The 23,781-nt window shown below is 46.4% G+C and overlaps 1 protein-coding gene across 1 annotated transcript in view; it reads right to left on the minus strand.

Annotated features, from left to right (window-relative positions):
• The window catches only part of trabd2b (TraB domain containing 2B), a 93,824-nt gene that overhangs the window by 32,883 nt on the left and 37,160 nt on the right, over positions 1–23,781 (minus strand). The window contains exon 3 of the mRNA XM_071345294.1: positions 2,823–2,969. Coding sequence (XP_071201395.1) covers positions 2,823–2,969 — 147 coding nt within the window. The remainder of the gene's footprint in view (positions 1–2,822; positions 2,970–23,781) is intronic.

The following is a 23,781-nucleotide window of genomic DNA, read 5'->3' on the forward strand; positions in this document are numbered from 1 at the left end:
GGGGTTGGCGGTGGAGACAGGTTAGGGGAATGGGTTGGGGGTGAAGACAGGTTAGGGGAATGGGATGAGGGGTTGGGGGTGGAGACAGGTTGGGGGAATGGGTTGGGGGTGAAGACAGGTTAGGGGAATGGGATGGGGGTTGGGGGTGGAGACAGGTAAGGGGAATGGGATGGGGGGTTGGGGGTGGAGACAGGTTAGGGGAATGGGATGAGGGGTTTGGGGTGGAGACAGGTTGGGGGAATGGGATGGGGGGTTGGGGGTGGAGACAGGTAAGGGGAATGGGATGGGGGGTTGGGTGTAAGGACAGGTTAGGGGAATTGGATGAGGGGTTTGGGGTGGAGACAGGTTGGGGGACTGGGATGGGGGCTGGGGGTGGGGACAGGTTGGGGGAATGGGATGGGGGGTTGGGGTGGAGGCCCACTTTTTATTTAGCTTTTTTCCCCTGTTTATACTGAAGTAAGTAAGACTTTGTAGATATGCACTTATTGTAATGTTCTATTTTTTATTAATTTTTTATTCTTCTGAGTGGCAGTCCACAGGTAAATGTATGAAATAATGAATTGAAAATATATGGAATATGAAATTATATAAATGTAAATATTGTGCCTGTAACCACCCTCCAATGAAAAAAATACAAATTATCTCGCGCTCCCCCAAAACACTCTCATCCCATCTCACAGTCTCTTAATCTCCGCTTTCTGTCTCGCTCACGCTCTCGCTCTCTATCTCTATCGCTTGCTCTCTCTCGCTCTCTCTCTCTATCTCTTGCTCTCTCGCTCTCGCTTGCTCTCTCTCGCTCTCTCTCTCTATCTCTTACTCTCTCGCTCTCGCTTGCTCTCTCTCTCTCGCTCACTCTCTCTCTCTCCGATCTCAGTCTCTTAATCTCCTCTCTCTCTCTCTCTCTCTCTCTCTCTCTCTCTCTCTCTCTCTCTCTCTCTCTCTCTCTCTCTCTCTCTCTCTCTCTCTCTCTCTCTCTCTCTCTCTGTCTCTCTCTCTCGCTCTCTCTTTGTCTGTCTTTCTACTTTCTCTCAAGACCTGGATTTCATGGTACATCTAAGAACTGTATTCAAACACTTTGATCTATATGCCACCATGTGTAACCAGGGACATGAACCATTCTCTTTGATACAGCGATGATCCCTCCTTGTCTATATACTGTATCTCTATCTCTAAAACTTTTCTCCTTCCTCTTTCTAAATACCCTTTCCCTCAAATCCTCCCTCTCTCCTTTTGTCCTGTCTCTTTCTTGACCTCTCTCTCTCTCTCTCTCTCTCTGCTCTGGTTAGCACTGGTTAGTCCTGTGGGAGTGACTGAGCTAGAGAAGGAGAATCAGAGAAAAGTAAAGTAAAGAGAGTGAGGAGGGAGGCCCCAGCGGTTCTCTGATGAATGAGGACCGCTTGAGCGTTTAATGGTCAAAGGGAGGGGGTTAAGGGGGGGGGGGTAACCACATGCAGATAACCTATCACAGGAAGGCCCATTAGCTGCACTCAATACTGGCTGCTCAGGAAATGAGAAATGACAGGGAAATATTTCCTCCCTTCCTCACTTCTGGTCGCGGCCCTGGCCGAGGCCTCCTCAACCCTGCTCCCTTTGAACCTCCTAGTTGCGCTACACTCTCTGGTGGATAGGCTGAGGCTGGGACTGAGGAGGCCGTCTGCATTAACCTCTCCCCCTGCGGCCCATCGGGCCCCCAGTAGATGAAGATGGAGCTGGGAGAGCATGGGGGCAGGGGATTACCATCCATTTATCAGGGAACACCTGCTACTCCGGAAGAGTTCATAAGGCCTGCCATAGATCAGCTCGGCCAGGCACCGCCATCAACCATTAGATGGTTATAGCATGTGGTATGGAATGTTAATTATGTGTTATTATTATATAAAGAACCAAGGCTAACTGGACTGATTTAGTGGATGGACGATGGAGACGACTGTAGGAGGCATGGTCTTTAGGGGCCAAGGAGATAGAAGATAATGTCTTATCGCATCATTTGTCTGGAACTAATAATACACCTGTGAAGGTAAAGTGATTGTAATATGCTGAATTGACCCTAGTTCAGACTCCTAAACGGTGATAACCATGAGTGTGTAATCAGTGTGACAACATACAGGGGGGCAAAAAAGTATTTAGCCTCTTAAAGAAGAAGTTACAGGTCTGTGAGAGCCAGAAATCTTGCTTGTTTGTAGGTGACCAAATACTTATTTTCCACCATAATTTGCAAATAAATTCATAAAAAATCCTACAATGTGATTTTCTGGATTTCTTTTCCTCATTTTGTCTGTCATAGTTGAAGTGTACCTATGATAAAAATTACAGGCCTCTCTCATCTTTTTAAGTGGGAGAACTTGCACAATTGGTGGCTGACTAAATACTTTTTTGCCCCACTGTATACATACATGTACAGTGTTTTTGACTGTTGAAATATGATCATACTGTAGTTGGTATGACCATAGAGGATTTAAAGTACATGGTGTGTGACAACCATTTTGTAAATTTTTTAATTGAATCTTTATTTAACTAGGCAAGTCAGTTAAGAACAAATTCTTATTTACAATGACGGCCTACTGGGTTAACTGCCTTGTTCAGGGGCAGAACGACAGATTTTTACCTTGTCAGCTTGGGGATTCGATCTAGCAACCTTTTGGTTACTGGCCCAACGCTCCAACCACCTGCCGCCCCAAAACCATAGTGTGTGGTCATAGTAGGTCAGGGCTTGATGGTAAGGTGTGTTAATGCTGAGCAGGACCAAAAGCCTGTATCTTCAGGACCACGATGGAATAACACGGCTTTAGCCCCACTGGGTCTTCTAGCCCTAGTGGACGTACCTGTGAAGTGTCATGGTTGAAGATGATGGAGCTGAGGTCTCCACAGTTATAGTGTGTGATGAGGTCCTCTGTGGTGAAGGAGCCCTGCAGACTGCCTGCTCTCACACTCTCATGCTGCAGCAGGGTCTGGTTCAGAGCAAACAGCACCTGCAGAGGGAGGAGGGAGGAACTGTTAGGGACTTTACCGTGTGGAACAATGAGAGCATAACAGCACTACTGGAAGTCTCCCTGTATTATGACTCACACTAACACAAGCATACAAGCACACACATACTGCACTGTACAGGCACACTGTAGTGGAAATGTATGATGTATAGTTTACAGAAGCTTATTTCTATTAGTTTCCTAATGTTGCCCATCAAGTACAAACTGGCTGCAGGTAAAAAAGACCACAAGACGGATGGCAGAGCTCCAGTGTCTCCACCCCTCTCCTCTCTTAGAGAAATAGAAGGGAGAGCTGAAAAGACAGAGAGTGCCCCTTTAAAAATAGCTCTCTCAGGGCCTCAACAACGTAAATTTACAGCCCCCATTAAAATAAAAAGTAAACCCTCTTTAGAGATAATTTATGGCGTGCAGCAGCCAGCGGGCCCAGCGACACTGCAGCTGTCCCAGACACCAGGGGTTAACTCTCCCAGCTCCCGCCCCCTCACTCCCGCACCCACCTCTGACTGGCCTGGCAGCCCCCAGCCAGCTGTCAATCAGGGATAAGTGTTCTGACAGGAGCGCTAGGTGGAGGGTGCGAGGGAGAGAGTGGTTTACTCAGAGTACAGCGGATTGAGTTTCACGCTGTCTCACATTCCGCCCACTGACACATTCATATCCTATGGTGGTGCGGTCAGTTGATTTGCACCCTTGATTACGTACGTATGTACAGTATGCATGTATACTGTATATCACCGCTATTTACTTCTCCATCCAGCCCTTTATTCCTAATTGCCTCCAGCCGGGTCAGTAAAGAAAAGTGATGGCTATGGTAAATACTGATGGTCGACAGCCCATCCGCATGATTTGTGTGTAGGCTTAAGGCATACAGCTGTGCAACTGATCTATCCCGAATTCAACGGACTCTGAGTTATATGTAATAATTCACACAATTATGTTATGTTTTTGCAATCACTTATTGAACTGATAAATGCCTTATTGTATTGCCTTATTGAATGTTGCTTAAACTGTTAGTAACCTTAATAATGAGCTCAGCACACCCTAATCCCCCCCCCCCTCTCTCTCTCTCTCTCTCTCTCTCTCTCTCTCTCTCTCTCTCTCTCTCTCTCTCTCTCTCTCTCTCTCTCTTTCTCTAGTCTGTGTAGTCTGAGGTCATTGTATTTGCTAACCAGTCTTCCAGGCAGTGCCTTAATAGGGTGCCTCTGTTCTAACGAGGGGAGAAAACACTAGAGAGCTGACAGCAGGGATGCCTCTCTCTCCCTTTCCCTCTTCATTCCTCCCTTCCTGCCTCCCTCAGTCCACTCTCTAACCTCTTCTCATCTTTCCCAATCGCACGCACGCAACCCCAGGACCTCACTCAGCCTCTCACACTGTAAGGAGAGAGGTGAGTAATCTTATTTATTTTATTAGACGTATTTCACAGAATCTATTTTCAGCTGAGAGCGCAGTGGCGTGCTGTCCTCCTGCCAAAGCGGTAATCCCAAAATGGGCCTTGATCAAACCTGTGGCCATAACGGCAAATATGCTTTCATTCCCGCTCCAGGACCCCCTGCCGGCTCCATAATGACAATACCTCATATATTTATTTCTATCTCACGTCTGCTTGCTTTATTGTCTTAATTTTCCCTCCCCCCACGCCGGGTCACGTTGGAGGGTGAGGCCTGTCGAGCTCAGGCACATATGTGCGTTGGCGTTGCCCAAGCCCTTGACCCACACGGCTCTATGCCTGCCCAGGGCTTTGTACTGCTGCCAAGAGCAATGCCAGAGCAGGCCCTGGGTAGAAAGAGGGCTGAGGTACGGGCTGGGGTAGGGGCTGCCAGCCCCTCTGTACTGCTGCCAGTGCTGTGAGTTTCCTTAAATACAGAAAACTGCACCAGACACACTGGACCTGGTGGAGGAAGAGGGAAGGAGTGAGGGAGTGAGGAAGGGGGTGGAGGGATTTTTGGAAAGGGGGCTGTGAGTGGTGAGGTGTGGTAAGTCAATATTGTTCTCACACTGCGGAGACTGCACATCTCTGTGCTGTTGCCATAGCGCCTTCGCTGTGATGTGTTGAATGTGTGTGTGTGTGTGTGTGTGTGTGTGTGTGTGTGTGTGTGTGTGTGTGTGTGTGTGTGTGTGTGTGTGTGTGTGTGTGTGCGTGCGTGCGTGCGTGCGTGCGTGCGTGCATGCGTGTGTGCGTGCGTGCGTGTGTGTGGAGGCTCCTCAGCAGAGGAAGGGGAGGACCCTTGTCCTCAATGAATTTCATTTTTTTTTTAAATGTTAAACATAAAAACTTTTTTTTTTAGATAAAACAATACTAAATATATTAATGTCACCAAATAATTTATTTTAACACTGTTTTGCAATGATTGTCTACAGTAGCCTCAACAGCACTCTATAGGGTAGTACCATAGTGTAGTGTAGGCAGAGGACAGCTAGCTTCCGTCCTCCTCTGGGTACATTGACTTCAATACAAAACCTAGGAGGCTCATGGTTCTCACCCCCTTTCATAGACTTACACAGTAAATATGACAACTTCCAGAGGACGACCTCCAACCTATCAGAGCTCTTGCAGCATGAACTGACATGTTGTCCACCCAATCAAAGGATCAGAGAAATAATCTAGTACTGAAAGCATAAGCTACAGCTAGCTAGCACTGCAGTGGATAAAATGTGGTGAGTAGTTCTCTCAAAGAGAGAGAAAGACAATAGTTGAACAGTTTTTAACAAATTATAAAACATTTAATTGAAGAAGCAAGAGAAAGAGCAAGAGAGAGCTTCGTACATTTTTTCCCACATTTTGTTACATTACAGCCTTATTCTAAAATTGATTAAATAAAAAAAAAATAACTTCAGCAATCTACACGCAATATTGACAAGATGAAAACTGTTAGTTTTTTTACATTTCAGCAAATGTATTAAAAATAAAAAACAGAAATACCTTTACCATTGATCATCCTTGAGATGTTTATACAACTTGATTGGAGTCCACCTGTGGCAAATTCAATTGATTGGACATGATTTGGAAAGGCACACACCTGTCTTTATAAGGTCCCACAGTTGACAGTGCATGTCAGAGCAAACACCAAGCCATGAAGTCAAAGGAATTGTCCGTATAGGTCTGAGACAGAATTGTGTTGAGGCACAGATCTGGGGAAGTTTACCAAAACATTTCTGCAGCATTGAAGGTCTCCAAGAACACCATGGCCTTCATCATTAGTAATTGGAAGAAGTTTGGAACCACCAAGACTCTTCCTAGAGCTGGCCGCCCAGTATAACTGAGCAGTCAGGGGAGAAGGGGCTTGGTCAGGGAGGTGACCAAGAACCCGATGGTCACTCTGGCACAGAGTTCCTCTGTGGAGATGGGAGAAACTTCCAGAAGGACAACCATCTCTGCAGCACTCCACCAATCAGGCCTTTAAGGTAGTGGCCAGATAGAAGCCACTCCTCAGTAAAATACACATGACAGCCTACTTGGAGTTTGCAAAAAGCACCTAAAGACTCTCAGACCATGAGAATCAAGATTCTCTGGTCTGATAAAACCAAGATTGAACTCTTTGGCCTGAATGCCAAGCAACACGTCTGGAGGAAAACTGTCACCATCCCTACGGTGAAGCATTGCTGTGGGGATGTTTTTCAGTGGCAGGGACTCAGAGACTAGTCAAGATCGAGGCAAAGATGAAAGGAGCAAAGTACAGAGGGATCCTTGGTGAAAACCTGCTCCAGAGCACTCAGGACCTCAGACTGGGGTGAAGGTTCACCTTCCAACAGGACAATGACCCTAAGCATACAGCCAATGCAGAAGTGGCTCCGGGACAAGTCTCTGGTTGTCCTTGAGTGGCCCAGCCAGAGCCCGGACTTGAACCCGATCGAACATCTCTGGAGAGACCTGAAAATAGCTGTGCACCAACGCTCCCCATCCAACCTAACAGAGCTTGAGAGCATCTGCAGAGAAGAATAGGAGGAACTCCCCAAATACAAGTGTGCCAAGCTTGTAGCGTCATACCCAAGCAGACTCTATGCTGTAATCGCTGCCAAAGGTGCTTCAGCAAAGTACTGAGTAAAGGGTCTGAATACTTATGTAATGTAATATTTTTTTAAATAAATTAGCAAACATTTCTCAAAACCTGTTTTTGCTTTGTCATTATGGGGTATTGTGTGTAGATTGATGAGACGAAGAAAAAAACGATTTAATCAATTTTAGAATAAGGCTGTAACGTAACAAAATGTGGAAAAAGTCAAGGGGTCTGAATACCTTCCAAATGCACTTTATATATTTTTCTTTCACTTTTAATTACTTAGCTAGCGATTTCAGCTAGTTTAGTCTACTATGTTATTTAGCTGGCTATGGCAATCCAACACTGGAACTTTTCTAAGTAAAGGGAAGCTTTTGGTTTGTATGAACAGGATGAATATGTATGAACTTTCCAATTTGTAAGTCGCTCTGGATAAGAGCGTCTGCTAAATTACGTAAATGTTAAATGTTATGTATCGTCTGAGATCCTAAAGATTGGAAAGCTGCCGCGGTCATCCCGCTCTTCAAAGGGGGTGACACTCTAGACCCAAACTGTTACAGACCTATATCCATCCTACCCTGCCTTTCTAAAGTCTTCGAAAGCCAAGTTAACAAACAGATCACTGACCATTTCGAATCCCATCGTACCTACTCCGCTGTGCAATCAGGTTTCCGTGCTTATCACGGGTGCACCTCAGCCACGCTCAAGGTACTAAACAATATCATAACCGCCATCGATAAAAGACAGTACTGTGCAGCCATCTTCATCGACCTGGCCAAGGCTTTCGACTCTGTCAATCACCGTATTCTTATCAGCAGACTCAACAGCCTTGGTTTCTCAAATGACTGCCTCGCCTGGTTCACCAACTACTTCTCAGATAGAGTTCAGTGTGTCAAATCGGAGGGCCTGTTGTCTTGACCTCTGGCAGTCTCTATGGGGGTACCACAGGGTTAAATTCTCAGGCTGACTCTTTTCTCTGTATACATCAATGATGTCGCTCTTGCTGCTGGTGATTCCTTGATCCACCTCTACGCAGACGACACCATTCTGTGTACATCTGGCCCTTCTTTGGACACTGTGCTAACAAACCTCCAAACGAGCTTCAATGCCATACAACCCTCCTTTCGTGGCCTCCATCTGCTCTTAAACGCTAGTCAAACTAAATGCATGCTCTTCAACCGATCGCTGCCCGCCCCCGCCCGAACGACTAGCATCACTACTCTGGACGGTTCTGACTTAGAATATGTGGACAACTACAAATACCTAAGTGTCTCGCTAGACTGTAAACTCTCCTTCCAGACTCATATTAAGCATCTCCAATCCTAAATTAAATCTAGAATCGGCTTCCTATTTCGCAACAAAGCCTCCTTCATTCACGCTGCCAAACATACCCTCGTAAAACTGACTATCCTACCGATCCTCGACTTCGGCGAAGTCATTTTCAAAATAGCCTCCAACACTCTACTCAGCAACCTGGATGCAGTCTATCACAGTGCCATCCGTTTTGTCACCAAAGCCCCTTATACCACCCACCACTGCGACCTGTATGCTCTCGTCGGCTGGCCCTCGCTACATATTCGTCGCCAGACCCACTGGCTCCAGGTCATCTATAAGTCTTTGCTAGGTGAAGCTCCGCCTTATCTCAGCTCACTGGTCACCATAACAACACCCACCCGTAGAACGCGCACCAGCAGGCATATCTCACTGGTCATCCCCAAAGCCGACACCTCTATTGGCCGCCTTTCCTTCCAGTTCTCTGCTGCCAATGACTGGAACGAATTGCAAAAATCGCTGAAGTTAGAGACTTATGTCTCCCTCACTAACTTCATGCATCAGCTATCTGAGCAGCTTACCGATCGCTGCAGCTGTACACAGCCCATCTGTAAATAGCCCATCCAACTACCTACCTCATCCCCATATTGTTTTTATTTACTTTTTTGCTCTTCTGCACACCAGTATTTCTACTTGCACATCATCATCTGCACATCTATCACTCCAGTGTTAATTTGCTAAATTGTAATTACTTCGCTACTATGGCCTATTTATTGCCTTACCTCCTTACTTCATTTGCACACACTGTATATAGATGTTTCTATTGTGTTATTGACTGTACTTTTGTTTATCCCATGTGTAACTCTGTGTTGTTGTTTTTTGTCGCACTGCTTTGCTTTATCTTGGCCAGGTTGCAGTTGTAAATGAGAACTTGTTCTCAACTGGTTAAATAAAGGTGAAATAATTATATATTTTTTTTAAAGAAGGCTGTGTGTAGTGGTTAGTGGTTAGGATATGATGGTTTGGTTTGAAAAGTTTTTTTCGCCTGGTCACAGCCATCTGATGTGTTGTGCACTGAAGACCACAAGCAAAGGGAAAAGGTGAGAGGAGAAGAGCGCGTAGATGCAAAAAGGACGAGCAAAGTGATCATGCTGTTTGTAAGTGGCTGCTATGAAAGTGAACTGTGTTTGCGTGTGCTCAGGTGTGTATTTAATTCCCCCAATTCTGTTGAAAAAGGTTTCTTAAAGAAGCAAACTGAACGAAACGGTGTGTGTGTGTGTGTGTGTGTGTGTGTGTGTGTGTGTGTGTGTGTGTGTGTGTGTGTGTGTGTGTGTGTGTGTGTGTGTGTGTGTGTGTGTGTGTGTGTGTGTGTGTGTGTGTGTGTGTGCGTGTGTGCGTGCGTGTGTGCGTGTGTGCGTGAGTGTTGACAGACAGAGTGGCTGTCCTTCAGATGAAAAAAGCCTGTGGGCTCTCCTTCTCCGTGGCCAACGTGAGTAAAACATTTAAACGTGTTAACCCTCGCAAGGCTGCCGGCCCAGGCGGCATCCCTAGCTGCGTCCTCAGAGCATGCGCAGACCAGCTGGTTGGTGTGTTTACGGACATATTCAATCAATCCCTATCCCAGTCTGCTGTGCCCACATGCTTCTAGATGGCCACCATTGTTCCTATTCCCAAGAAAGTAAAGGTAACTGAACTAAATGACTATTGCCCCGTAGCACTCACTTCTGTCATCATGAAGTGCTTTGAGAGACTAGTCAAGGATCATATCACCTCCACCCTACCTGATACCCTAGACCCACTCCAATCTGCTTACCGCCCCAATAGGTCCACAGACGATGCAATCTCCATCAGACTGCACACTGCCCTATCACATCTGGACAAGAGGAATACCTGTGTAAGAATGCTGTTCATTGACTACAGCTCAGCATTTAACACCATAGTACCCTCCAAACTCGTCATTAAGCTTGAGACCCTGGGTCTCGACCCCACCCTGTGCAACTGGGTCCTGGACTTTCTGACGGGCCGCCCCCAGATGGTGAGGGTAGGAAACAACATCTCCACCCCGCTGATCCTCAACACTGGGGCCCCACAAGGGTGCGTTCTCAGCCCTGTCCTGTACTCCCTGTTCACGCATAACTGCGTGGCCATGCACGACTCCAACTCAAACATCAAGTTTGCAGATGACACTACAGTGGTAGGCTTGATTACCAACAACGACGAGACAGCCTACAGGGAGGAGGTGAGGGCTCTCAGAATGTGGTGTCAGGAAAATAACCTCTCACTCAACGTCAACAAAACAAAGGAGATGATTGTGAACTTCAGGAAACAGCAGAGGGAGCATCCCCCCATCCACATCAACGGGACAGTAGTGGAGAAGGTGGAAAGTTTTAAGTTCCTCGGCGTACACATCACGGACAAACTGAAATAGTCCACCCACACAGACAGCGTGGCGAAGAAGGCGCAACAGCGCCTCTTCAACCTCAGGAGGCTGAAGAAATTTGGCACCTAAAACACTCACTAACTTTTACAGATGCACAATGGAGAGCATCCTGTCGGGCTGTATCACCGCCTGGTATGGCAAATGATCCGTCCACAACCGCAAGGCTCTCCAGAGGGTAGTGCGGTCTGCACAATGCATCACCGGGGGCAAACTACCTGCCCTCCAGGACACCTAGAGCACCCGATGTCACAGGAAGGCCAAAAAAATCATCAAGGCGTGGTCAGTGCAGGTGCATCAAAGCGGGGACCGAGAAACTGAATAACAGCTTCTATCTCAAGGCCATCAGACTGTTAAACAGCCACCACTAACACAGAGGAGCTGCTGCCAACATACTGACTCAAATCTCTGGCCACTTTAATAAATGGATTCAATAAAGGTATCACTCGTCACTTAAAAAACGCCACTTAATATAATGTTTACATACCCTACATTACTCATCTCATATGTATATACTGTATCCTATACCATCTACTGCATCTTACCTATGCCGCATGGCCATGGCTCATCCATATGTTTATGTGTACATATTCTTATTCATCCCTTTACATTTGTGTGTATAAGATAGTCGTTGTGAATTTGTTCGATTACTTGTTAGATAATACTGCACTGTCGGAACTAGAAGCACAAGCATTTCCCTACACTCGCATTAACATCTGCTAACCATGTGTATGTGACCAATAAAATTGTATTTAATTAGATTTGATTTCTCTCACAGGTTGTCACAGGTTAGACCCCTGACATAGGCCATCACAGTACCTTGCAGAAGTGGGTGGTGATTATCGCATGTGATTTATCAACACGCTTCACTTCACACAGGTTACTCATCACAACGCCTTCGTGAGAACCTCAAATTATAATTTAGTAAAGATTGCATAAAGATCCAAACTGGAAAGTGCTCCACGCTGACAGTCTTGGAACGTCAGCATTCCAAAATTTCATTAGTGGTCTGTGGAAAGAAAGAGAGATAGAAAAAAACTAGAGAACGTTAACATTCTTTTCCAAAAAGGAGAAGGAGCAGAAAAAAACACATTTATCAACACGTGTGTGCATAGAAGCAATTGACCTTGAAGTGTATTAGACTCTGGCTGTTTGTTCCTGGTTTTCCCTCTGAGACATTTATGCTGTTATAACATGTAACAAGTAGGTGCTGTTGACAAGGTGTTGGACTGCTCGCAAATGTCAACTACCTCACTCCTCTAACTCCCTTTCCTCCCCAACTCTCTTTCTCTCTCTTTCTCTCTCATTCACTTTTTGAAAATAGGTGTTAAAACTCTCTCTCTCTCTCTCTCTCTCTCTCTCTCTCTCTCTCTCTCTCTCTCTCTCTCTCTCTCTCTCTCTCTCTCTCTCTCTCTCTCTCTCTCTCTCTCTCTCTCTCTCTCTCTCTCTCTCTCTCTCTCTCTCTCTCTCTCTCTCTCTCTCTCTCTCTCTCTCTCTCTCTATCTCTCTCTCTCTCTCTCTCTTTTTCTCCACTGAGACTGAGGAATGGTGCACCCTTCTACCCTCTCAAAGTACATCGACAGAACAAAATAAAGGAAGAGTGAAATAAAGAGAGAGAGAGAGAGGTAGAGAATGTTAAACAAATACGGGCAGGTTCTAATGGAAGCATGTGTTATGCAGATGGAGGTGTATTTCCTCTGGAGGAGTGGTCAGGGTAGGGAGGCATCATTACTGGAAGTGGGCACTGGGTCTAATGTTGGATAGGCACAGGTGCATGAGCGGCATGAGAAGCATGGAGAGGTCTGCCAGCATCAGGCAAGAGATCTGAGAAGTATTTGAAGAAGTCTGCTCACAGATATTTAATCACCACTGATCAAGATACATAGAGAAACAGCTTAAGGCATTGTTCCTCTCCATTGCCTGCCTCTGCCTGGGAGCTCCTAGAGGTGGTTGTGTTTCATCAGCAAACCCCAGAGCCTAACCCAGGGACACGCTCGGCTGGGCTCCGCTGGGAAGGCACGGGGCTCAGCCCAAAGGGGATGGGATTCATAGTGGCCTGGGACCACAGGGGTGTAATAACATCCAGAGTTAACTAGGGTTGGGAATCATCATACACACACTCTGCTGAGGGGCTCCGCTACGGGGGATACTATAGGTTTTGTGAGTGTGTGATCTCGTTGAAGCGTGTGTGCGTGTCTGTGTGTGTGCACATAGCTGCGGGAAGATGTTAGGGGGTGAGGGTGCAGATGTTGTTTTTGGCCCGCGGTACAGACGGCTATATCCGTCAGCTAATACAGGACTAGTAAATGCCCAGGCCACTGCTTTTGTGAAATAACTTATGTATTCATATTTTTCTTTAATTCTGATTTATCAGGGGGTGCTACAGCACCCTCAGCGCCCCTACTTCCTGCGGCTATGTGTGTGCGTGCATGCTTGTGCGTGCGTGCCTGAGAGAACCTGTGCAACGCTGCCTATGAAAAGACACCAAGTCACAATCCTCTAAACTCCCCTAAACTCCCACCGTCTACTGTCTGATCACAGAAGTCTGAATAGCATACATTTCCTCTTTTCACCTAATATCTTTATAGTGTCTGCTTGATGCCTGTTTCAATGTCATACTGACCATGTCATTATTGCTCTTTCAAAAGCAACGCCGTCTCATCTTTTACGTCCAGTCTGAAACACACCTTGAAAACATTAGTGTAGGAAATGGAGATCGTGACGCACAAGAACACTTCAAAGTTGTCTGTACAATCTCTGCTGGTAGTAGCTTCACCATAGTCTCCAACGGTTTTATCAGCTATCCCTCATACATGGTCTTTTCTCGAGGAAACCCTGTAACCTGTCAGTGCTATAAAACATAACAATGCTTTCAAATGGCATTTCCAACTTCCAAGAATTGCCTAAATATTTTTACAACCCTTTGGCGCCTCTTTTGTGTAACTTTCGCTTATTCGAAGGTAAGCAATGCCTTCAGCTGATCACATCTGGCAATAGCAACAGCCGGGTCCCTTACACATTCTACACGTGCAAGCACACTCACACACACACACACACACACACACACACACACACACACACACACACACACACACACACACACACACACACACACACACACACACACACACACACACACACACACACACACACACACACACACACACACACAGCCAGATAAAACTATTGTCCCTTGAAGACATCCTTTCTGGTTTTGACTTTCCCTATCTCTCTATCTCTCACCCTTCTGTCTCTCTCAGCCCAGGAAATCCAGGGATTACCTGGGGACAATCCCAGTGGCAGCAGCCTGGTGCTCCCAGCTTCTACAGAAAGCCTCCCTCTTCTCTCTTTCCTCCCCTCTCCCGCCCCCTTCCTCCTCCCTCTCTTCTCTCTTCCCTCCCCTCTCTCTCCCAACCCAGGGGCTCCGGTGATGGACACTGCAGGACCATCTCAGCCTGGCGGGGGACAAATCTCCTCATCCTTTTCTCTTATCCCTCCTTTCTGACCTCCTCCCTTGGTCAATCTTTCCGTCTCCTAGCCTCTACTCTGCTCTCCTTCAGTCCCCATCTCTCTCAGTCCAAACCCTGGCCTTAGCTCCAAAGCCCCTCTCCCTAGCCCCCAGCCCAGTAAATAAGAACTTGTGGGGGGATCGACCCTGCTCTCTTTACACTTGTCCACAAACAAACCCTGCTGTTTGATTTAGCAGCCCAAATACAACACCATTTATCCATTCCTTCCCACCTGAACATTTTGAAAACAATAAAGTATCATTTGAGCTGGAGAACAGCTGCCTCTTCACTGTGAATACCCAGGAATGGTGTGAGAAAAAGAGAAAGACAGAGTGGGAGGAATTAAATAAGAAAAAAGGGAAGGGGTGAAATAGTGCTCAATCTTACTGTCTTTCAGCACTGCTGGGTGTTGAGGTAAGGGGTGGGGGTGTAGAGAAAGGAGCAGAGGCACATAGCAGTACCGTTGTTAGCTCACAGAAAGACCTGACCTGTGTAAGCCAGCAGCCAGCAGCCCACAGCCTACAGACAGGCCTGTACTGTGTGCACCAACACATTCTGCATATAGCTCCTCTTTTCCCAGGGAATGATCTTATTGAATCCCATGGGCTTCATCGGCCTCCATTATGATGTGTGATGCTATCAGAACCAGATGAGTGGACTCATTCCTTAGTCAGAAAGACCAGGGAGACTCCTGCATGTATAAAACATACAGCTCCAACCAAGGGGCCACTTTTCTCTTATCTTGCAGTCTGCTTTGGTACATTTAATAGCTTTAGACAGTGTAATTCCCTAAGAATGATTTGTATTTCTGCAACGTCCCGTTCTAAGGTCCTGCTGAAACATGAGAGTAGCACATAATCTTGTGTATGATTGAAGATAAATTGTGCCATGGTCAGAAAACTAATGCAGATTCAGGGGATATGAGCAGCAGTGTGGGAGTAGGACCAGTCCCTTTGCAAGACTTAATTCCTCCGAGGTTGTGCTGAGTGGTTCCTGTCACCAGAGCTGTGTGTGTGTGAAGGCAGTGCCAGGTACAGCCCATCTCTCACACACAGCTCAGATGAAGTGTGACGTGAAGTCCTCATGCCTCATACATCTGATCTTGGGCCTGTGTCAGTTCAGACTGACGTTACTGGAGCCTGCACTGATTGATAAGCGGCTCTCTCAATTTGCTCCATATTGCCTGGGTAGTGTACAGGACTATGGCATGGTATAGCATTTAAATAATTGCAGCATTTCCATATAAAAGGAGCATGATTGAAAGGCTATTATGTATGAGTTAATGTCTGTGTGTAGTGCATGTGTGTCCATTTGTGAAGGGGGGTAAGAGTGAAACAGAGGGGGGTAGAGAGAGCGAAAGCCATGTGTTTATAGTTAGCAGGAGAGAAAGCCTCTGTGCTCTTCCCCTGCCCACCCCATCCCTCCATCCCCCTCTTCGATCAGGTCTGGAGCACAGCTGGCCCTGCATTGCCCTCCACCAGCCCACCTCTCCTCTCCTCACCCCTCCATCCAGACAGACCTGGATCCTCCACACAGTTATCAACAACATCACTCACCCTCTCTCTTCATTCCCCTCTCCTCTCCTTCTTCTTCCTCTGATTGGTTGCCTTCTCCCTCCCACCACCGTCTGTCTGAACCCTGTTTATTTTGCTTTCATCTTCTCTTCCTCCTTCCTGCGTTCTGCTCCCACTCCTTTCTACATTACTTGTGTCCATGTGTGTGTATGTGTGTGTGTGTGTGTGTGTGTGTGTGTGTGTGTGTGTGTGTGTGTGTGTGTGTGTGTGTGTGTGTGTGTGTGTGTGTGTGTGTGTGTGTGTGTGTGTGTGTGTGTGTGTGTGTGTGTGTGTGTGTGCCACGCATGTATGTTATAGTGCGGTCAGTGTGTATTTGTGTGTGTGTGTTTGTGTGTTATGGTGTGGTCAGTGTGTATTTGTGTGTGTGTGTGTGTGTTTGTGTGTTATGGTGCGGTCAGTGTGTGTTGTGCGTTATGGTGCGTTCAGTGTGTATTTGTATGTATGTGTGTATGTGTGTTTGTGTGTTATGGGCGGTCAGTGTGTGTTTGTGTGTATGTGTGTGTGTTCGTGTGTTATGGTGTGGTCAGTGTGTGTTTGTGTGTATGTGTGTGTGTGTGTGTGTTTGTGTGTTATGGTGTGGTCAGTGTGTATTTGAGTGAATGTGTGTGTGTTTGTGTGTTATGGTGCAGTCAGTGTGTGTGCTGAGTGTACAGTGCGGTGTCTGTCTGAACGAGCAGCAGCAGCCAAAGGGAAGAGGGCAGGCTCTGCTCCCCTCAGTCACGGCTCCTCCAGACACCAAACACTAACGCAGCGTAATCCCAGACAAGCACACCATTTCACGGCAAATCAGAGGGAGAAATGTCAAATTTTACGGAGCACAGTCAATCTGGAGAGGCTGTACCTTGAGGGCAGTGAAAAATACACAGAGATAGTATATGTGTGTGTGGGGGGGGGGGGGGGGGTTGTGTGTGTAAGGGCATTTCAGGGGGAATCACAGGGTGCCTGAGGGTCATGCTGCCCTGTCATTTTCAATGTATTTTATTATATTTTGAAAAAAAAATAAAAAAAACTATTAAAAAAAAAACTTCTGTCAGCACATCCGTTGAAGACAGATCAGAAATCCTCTCCCCAATGAGAACAAGCTGTCTGAGAAAGAGTGTGTAAGAGAGGCACAAACCCCGCTCAGCTCTCCACTGCAGGCCCGACGGCATGCACTCACAACTATGGGAGCGCTGGGAAGAACCCCAATTCAGATGCCGTATCTTAATTTTATCATCCTGTTTCTGCAGGAATTTTCCAATGAAATCTTGTAGTGTATTTGAGGTTTAAAAAGGCCTCTAAAGTTTGTAATTTCCACTTAAAAATGTCACACTTGATTTGCCCTAACGAAAAAAGTATCAACTAATACAAAAAATGTCCATTAATTATAGTCCACATAATAATTCACATTTCCTGTTGCTGCAGGACCATTTTTCTGCTGTAGCAAACTTGCTCAAATTAAGATCCTACATATGTCCTTCAAAAGACACAACTGCTTTTTTCTTGGTGAAAAATATTTGTGGATATTTGTTGATTCCCCCTCACTGGACAGCCTGTCAGAGAACCCTGCTGTTCAGCCATGTCCTCTCACTCTCACACACACAAGGGTTGTGCTCAATTCAGAGTTGAACTGAGAATGCCTCATAAATTCCAGTTCAATTCTTGAATTGATACAGAATTGTAATTAGAATTTGAATTAAAGGAAATATACTGGAATTCAGTGCCTCTTCTATTCTATATTAGGTGTAGTCTATACAAATATACATATTGTACATAAAACATTAAACATGTCACTATATACATGCATATAAAATATTGATGAACCAACTGAAAAGAAAAGAATGATCAAGGAAAACAAATGTATATGAATATTCCAAGTTACTATATTTCATGAATCACTTACATTTAGTCTAACCCTCAAGTTGACCCTAAAGCCTTCAAAAAGAAGCCAAACAAATGGAATGGTTGGTGGAAATATCATTTGCTATTCTACACTCTTAGAAAAAAAGGTTCCAAAAGGGTTCTTCGGCTGTCCCCATATGAGAACCCTTTTTGGTTCCAGGTAGAACCCTTTTAGGATCCATTTAGAACCCTCTGTGGAAAGGGTTCGACATGGAACCCTAAAGGGTTCTACCTGGAACCAAAAGGGTTCTACCTGGAACCAAAAAGTGTTCTTCAAAGGGTTCTCCTTTAGGGACATCTGAAGAACTCGTTTAGATTCTAGATAGGACCTTTTTTTCTGAGAGCGTAAGCACTCAGGTTAAAAGAGTATATAAATATTGTTTCCAGAGAAAAGTGATATATTCTTTGGTATCTGGAAGTGTGACCTGTCAGATTCAATGAAATTCTCATGTTCTATGACTGAGTGGAATGTCTTTGAATTGCACTGTATAAATTCTACTTCCTGTCACTCAAACTCAAATTCTACACTCTTAGAAAAAAGGGTTCCAAAAAGGTTTTGCGGCTATTCCCATAGGAGAACCCTTTTTGGTTACTGGTAAAACTCTTTTGGGTTCCATGTAGAATCTTCTGTGGAAAGGGTTCTACCAGGAACCAAAATAGGTTCTTCAAATGGTTCTCCTATGGGGACAGCCGAATAACCTTTTTTGGTTCTAGATACTGTAGCACCTATTTTTCTAAGAGTGTACATCCTGTGGGGTGTGTCCAATTCAATTCGAATTTCAATTCATGAGTTGAATGGGAGTCAGTTCCAAAATTCTAAATTAAGCACAAACCTGACACACACACACACACACAAACACACACAGAGTATACACACATACAGAGGGTATACACACACAGTACCAGCCCCCCCCCCCCCCCCCCCCTACAGTGGTCAGAGGATACGTCATGTTAGCCCCTGGCATCTCCTCTCCCTCTCTCTGTCTCTCCAACCCTCTCTCCCCTTCTCTCTCGGTCTCTCCAGAGGCCTGTCCAAAAGTACCTTGGAAGCAGAGAGTGTGAATTGAAAGCAGATGAAGTAACAGCCAGTCTGAAGCCTTTTATTCTTTAATCTACATTAACAAGGGTACACTTGAGCCTTCTCTTTCCACTTCCTGACTACCCCTTTCCCCCCCAACATTCTCTGCCAACACCTCTACAACCCCCCAATAACCCCACCTTCACCACTGGCCAATCCATGACAGGGAGCCAAGCCAACCCAATCTGCATGATGAACAGAAAAAATGAAAAAACTGAGGGAGCGATGGAGAATGATCAGAGGGAGAGAGAAACAGACAGACAGAGATGACAGGAAGAAAGAGAGAGGGAGAGGGAGAATTGAGAGAGAGAGATGACTTATCCAACAGGCTGGCAGTGAGAGAGAGGCTCCCTGTTTACTGCTGGTCCTAATTAGTGGACAACTCGTCCCCCATGCCCAAACCCTAAACCTACAGTACTGTAGAATCAACAGCTCTTCTAATCCTCTACCCTCTGTTACACCTAGCCTAGATACAGTTCTCACCATATATAACCTTCACACCCTGACAATACACAGGGCCCTAGCCCCTTAGACCTAACCTAAACACAAAGCTCTCCAAAAGGATCCACTATAAGAGAGACACTTGTATCCCAGATCCCTTTAGGCCTGTTTGAAAAGGAAACAATGGGAGTAGAGTCAGTCATATTGGGCAGCAACCACATTCATGATAATAACACAGTCATAACTCCATGGGTCTGATTGGTGCATTAACACTTATCAGGACAGGTGTCCTATGGGCATACTGTAGTAGATGAATAATAATAGCGATTAACAGTAAGGGTTACTGTACTGTATGTTGGTGGTGGTAATGGTGGCTGCTGGGGGGTAAAATGGGTAAGACAGTGCTGGCCATTGGTGAGAACAGAGCTGGATGTCATATCAGAGCTGGGGCCTTTTACTACTCTCATAAGCCTATAATTATTTCATGACTCTTTAGTTAGGCTCTGGGTTGTGTTGATTTGAGCGTTGTCCAAGATTTAGAATGTTTATGTAATCTCTCTCATTTATTTACGAGAAGGTTTATTCCTTCTCATGTTTTGTGTGGACGCGGGGAGAGGGTGTGTGAACCTCATGTTCTGTTATGTTTGTTTGTTGTTTTGTCTGGCTCGCTGAGTACATGCATCTGGGTGAGGTGGTGCATGCAGGCTTTGGAAAAGGGATGATAACAGAGAGGCGTAAACACTACCCTGCTCTCCACTGCTCTGCTCTGTCCCTTTCTGCTCTGATCTGTCCCTCTCTGCTCTGCTCTGTCTCTGTCTGCTCTGTCCCTCTCTGCTCTGCTCTGTCCCTCTCTGCTCTGCTCTGTCCCTCTCTGCTCTGGTCTGTCCCTCTCTGCTCTGGTCTGTCCCTCTCTGCTCTGCTCTATCCCTTTCTGCTCTGCTCTGTCCCTCTCTGCTCTGCTCTGGTCTGTCCCTCTCTGCTCTGCTCTGTCCCTCTCTGCTCTGCTCTGCTCTGCTCTGTCCCTCTGCTCTGCTCTGTCCCTCTCTGATCTGTCCCTCTCTGCTCTGTCCCTCTCTGCTCTGCTCTGTCCCTCTCAGCTCTGCTCTGTCCCTCTCTGCTCTGTCAGTCTCTGCTCTGCTCTGGTCTGTCCCTCTCTGCTCTGGTCTGTCCCTCTCTGCTCTGCTCTGTCCCTCTCTGCTCTGTCCCTCTCTGCTCTGTCCCTCTCTGCTCTGATCTGTCCCTCTCTGCTCTGTCCCTCTCTGCTCTGTCCCTCTCTACTCTGCTCTGTCCCTCTCTGCTCTGCTCTGTCCCTCTCTGCTCTGTCCCTCTTTGCTTGGCTCTGTCCCTCTCTGCTCTGTCCCTCTGCTCAGCTCTGTCCCTCTCTGCTCTGTCCCTCTCTGCTCTGTCCCTCTCTGCTCGGCTCTGTCCCTCTCTGCTCTGTCCCTCTCTGCTCAGCTCTGTCCCTCTCTGCTCTGTCCCTCTCTGCTATGCTCTGTCCCTCTCTGCTCTGCTCTGTCCCTCGCTTCCCTTCTTGAGACATGAGCTAAAGCAGCTCTGGTGTCTGTCTGGCTCCCCACAACAGAGCCACAGTTCGGTAAATGTTGCCACCAGCACTGCCCCCAACACCCCAACTTCCCCCTGCTGCCTCTCTCCATCAATGCTGCCCCTGCATCAGCCAAACACTCCCTCCCTCCCCGCTTCCATAACCTCCCACAGCCTGAAAGCCAGCCACCACGGCCACGGGGAAGAAACTGCTCACTATGCAGAAATATGATGATGACTATGATTGAGATTAGTAATAGTTTTAGCACTCCCCTTCTATTTGGAAAAACATTTGGTTTGGACCACAGCTGAGCGGAGCTCTTGACAGGGAGAAGTGGTGCATGGGAGCAGCCCGTGTAAGAGTAGCAGCTTAAACACAAAGCCTGCTGGGCTCAAGGGCAGACGTGGTGTAGCGCTGAGGAGCTGTGGTCAGGGTGACCAACAAATCACAGGATTGTGGTTTTAAATGGCCCACTAATCATCCCCCAAGTCTACAAATGAGGGGAAAAGCAGAGAAAGACAGGCGATGTAAGCAAGATTGGAACTCCTCTGTAGTAGGGCAGAGTTCTCCGTTCTGAAACCATTCACTGAAGAGTACAGTACAGTAAAGATGAATGCACAGACAACAGTAGAGGCTGGACTAGTATCTCCCTTGTATTTTCGAACTACAGAATTCAACCACATCCATTCCTGTTGTTGGTTAAGTGGCCAAACAAAGTGTCATAACTGTTCTCCTTAACAATATAAACATGGCAGAGTGGTAATTGTAGGGTAGTGTTCTGGGGATTCTGGGGTAGGGTTACCTGTTCTGGACCCAGACCTTCTGTGTGTACAATAGTAAACCTATGAGTAAAGTTGGGCTGTCTGGTTTCTGCTGATTGCATCAAATGAGTCGTTCCCTTCCTGCTTTAGAATGGAGAGTCCTGTTCCTCCTTCTGTCCCTAAAACAGAGAAGTCTCCATAGACCGGGGCAGTCAGAGTCAGTCACCCAGACACAGACCCTGCACTGGGCAGCATCACAGCATATAGGTTTTTTTCTGATAGGTGGTCCACACATTTCCAGGCAGGATGCCTCTAAATGTGGGAGCTATAGAGAGGCTGGAGGGAGTGTAAGGAAACCGATACTTTAACAAACGAGGCAATTACTCACGGTAGGGAGGGAGGTGTCCTTTAGGGATTGAGTCATGAGACTCAAGTGGAAAATTGGTATTGTGTTTCTGCACCACACAGGGTTGTACCCATGGAGTAGAGACACACAAGCTTTCAAGTGTGCCTACATATGAGTAGGTTTGATGATGCACATATGGAGTGTGGTTTCCTATTTCACCATACTGAAGCTACAGTGGACCTCTTGTTCTTGTTTAACAAACAGTTAGCTATAGAGAAGCAATGACCCCTTGCTGCTAGGATCATGTGAATCAGCGTGTACTACCACAGTATATCCTATTCTTTACTGTTCTTTACTATTGCATTGTGGGTCCTGAGAAGGGACTCAGTCTGGCCCCCATGGTGCATCTGGCTGCTGTGTCACCTCTGGGTCTGAGGGGGAGCTGGGGGGAGGAAAGGGTGCTGTTAGAGCACAAACACCCTCCATACACTCCCTACACACATACCCTCCTCCTACACCCCCTCCTCTCACCCTCACCTCACTCACCCCACTCTGACCCTGTCCTGACCGTGATGCTATCTCTCCTCAGATCTGTGCCTGAGAGCTGAGACTGCAGCTCTACTGTCTGCCTGGGCTGACCATGGGGCCTGAGCTCTCGCCCCCACCCCCCCTTCACCCTCTCTCTACAACCACACCCTCTCACACCGCTCCCTCTAATAGGCCAGGGTCTCACCATAGAGGAAGCAATTTCCCATCATCCACGGTCCGTTTCTAAAGCTGTTTATTTCAGTGTTGTTGTAAAGGAAGAGATCCCTCTATTCTCGGGTATAGAATACATGGCTGCGTGTGGTGTGTGTAATGTACTGTGTACTGCTGTTGTGGAGTTGACGGTGGCCTTGTCTTTTTACCAACCCTCCTCCTCGTCTCTATCTCACCACATTCCCTGCTGGGCGTGATTTGGGGTGGGCATTCTATGTTATGTTTTCTATGATTTTGTGTTTCTATGTTTTGGTCGGGTATGGTTCTCAATCAGGGACAGCTGTCTATCGTTGTCTCTGATTGGGAACCATACTTAGGTAGCCCTTTTTCCCTCCTTTCGTTGTGGGTAGTTGACTTTGTTAGTGGCACTTATGGTCGTTTTTGTTATTTATTGTTTTGTTGGCGACATTTTAACAAATAAAAGAAAATGTACGCTCAACACGCTGCACCTTGGTCCACTTCCTTTGACGGCCGTGACACTGGGGCTGTTTTTCATGGTTCAGACTAGGCCCCTTAGTTCCAGTAAAGGGAAATCTTAACGCTACAGCATACAATGACATTCTAGACAATGCTGTGCTTCTAACTTTGTGGCAACAGATTTGGGGAAGGCCCTTTCCTGTTTCAGCATGACAATGCCCCCGTGCACAAAGTGAGGTCCAGACAAAAATGGTTTGTTGAGATCTGTGTGGAAGAACTTGACTGGCCTGCACAGAGCCCTGACCTCAACCCCATTGAACACCTTTGGGATGAATAGGAACGCCGACTGCGAGCCAAGCCTAATCGCCCAACATCAGTGCCCGATCTCACTAATGCTCTTGTGGCTGAATGGAAGCAAGTCCCCGCAGCAATGTTACAACATCTAGTGGAAAGCCTTCCCAGAAGAGTGGCTGTTATAGCAGCAAAGGGGGGACCAACTCCATATTAATGATCATGATTTTGGAAAGAGATGTGCGACGAGTAGGTGTCCACATACATTTAGTCATGTAGTGTATGACTTGTTAAGCAAATTTATACCCCAAACTTATTTAGGCTTGCCATAACAAAGATGTTGAATACTTATTGACTCTAGACATTTCAGCTTTTCAGTTTTAAATAATTTATAAACATTTCTTAAAAACATAATTCCACTTTTACATTATGGGGTATTGTGTGTAGGCCAGTGATACAACATCTCAATTTAATCCATTTTCAATTCAGGCGA

This window comes from Salvelinus alpinus, chromosome 16 (genome assembly GCF_045679555.1).
Source record: "Salvelinus alpinus chromosome 16, SLU_Salpinus.1, whole genome shotgun sequence".
Lineage (NCBI taxonomy): Eukaryota > Metazoa > Chordata > Actinopteri > Salmoniformes > Salmonidae > Salvelinus > Salvelinus alpinus.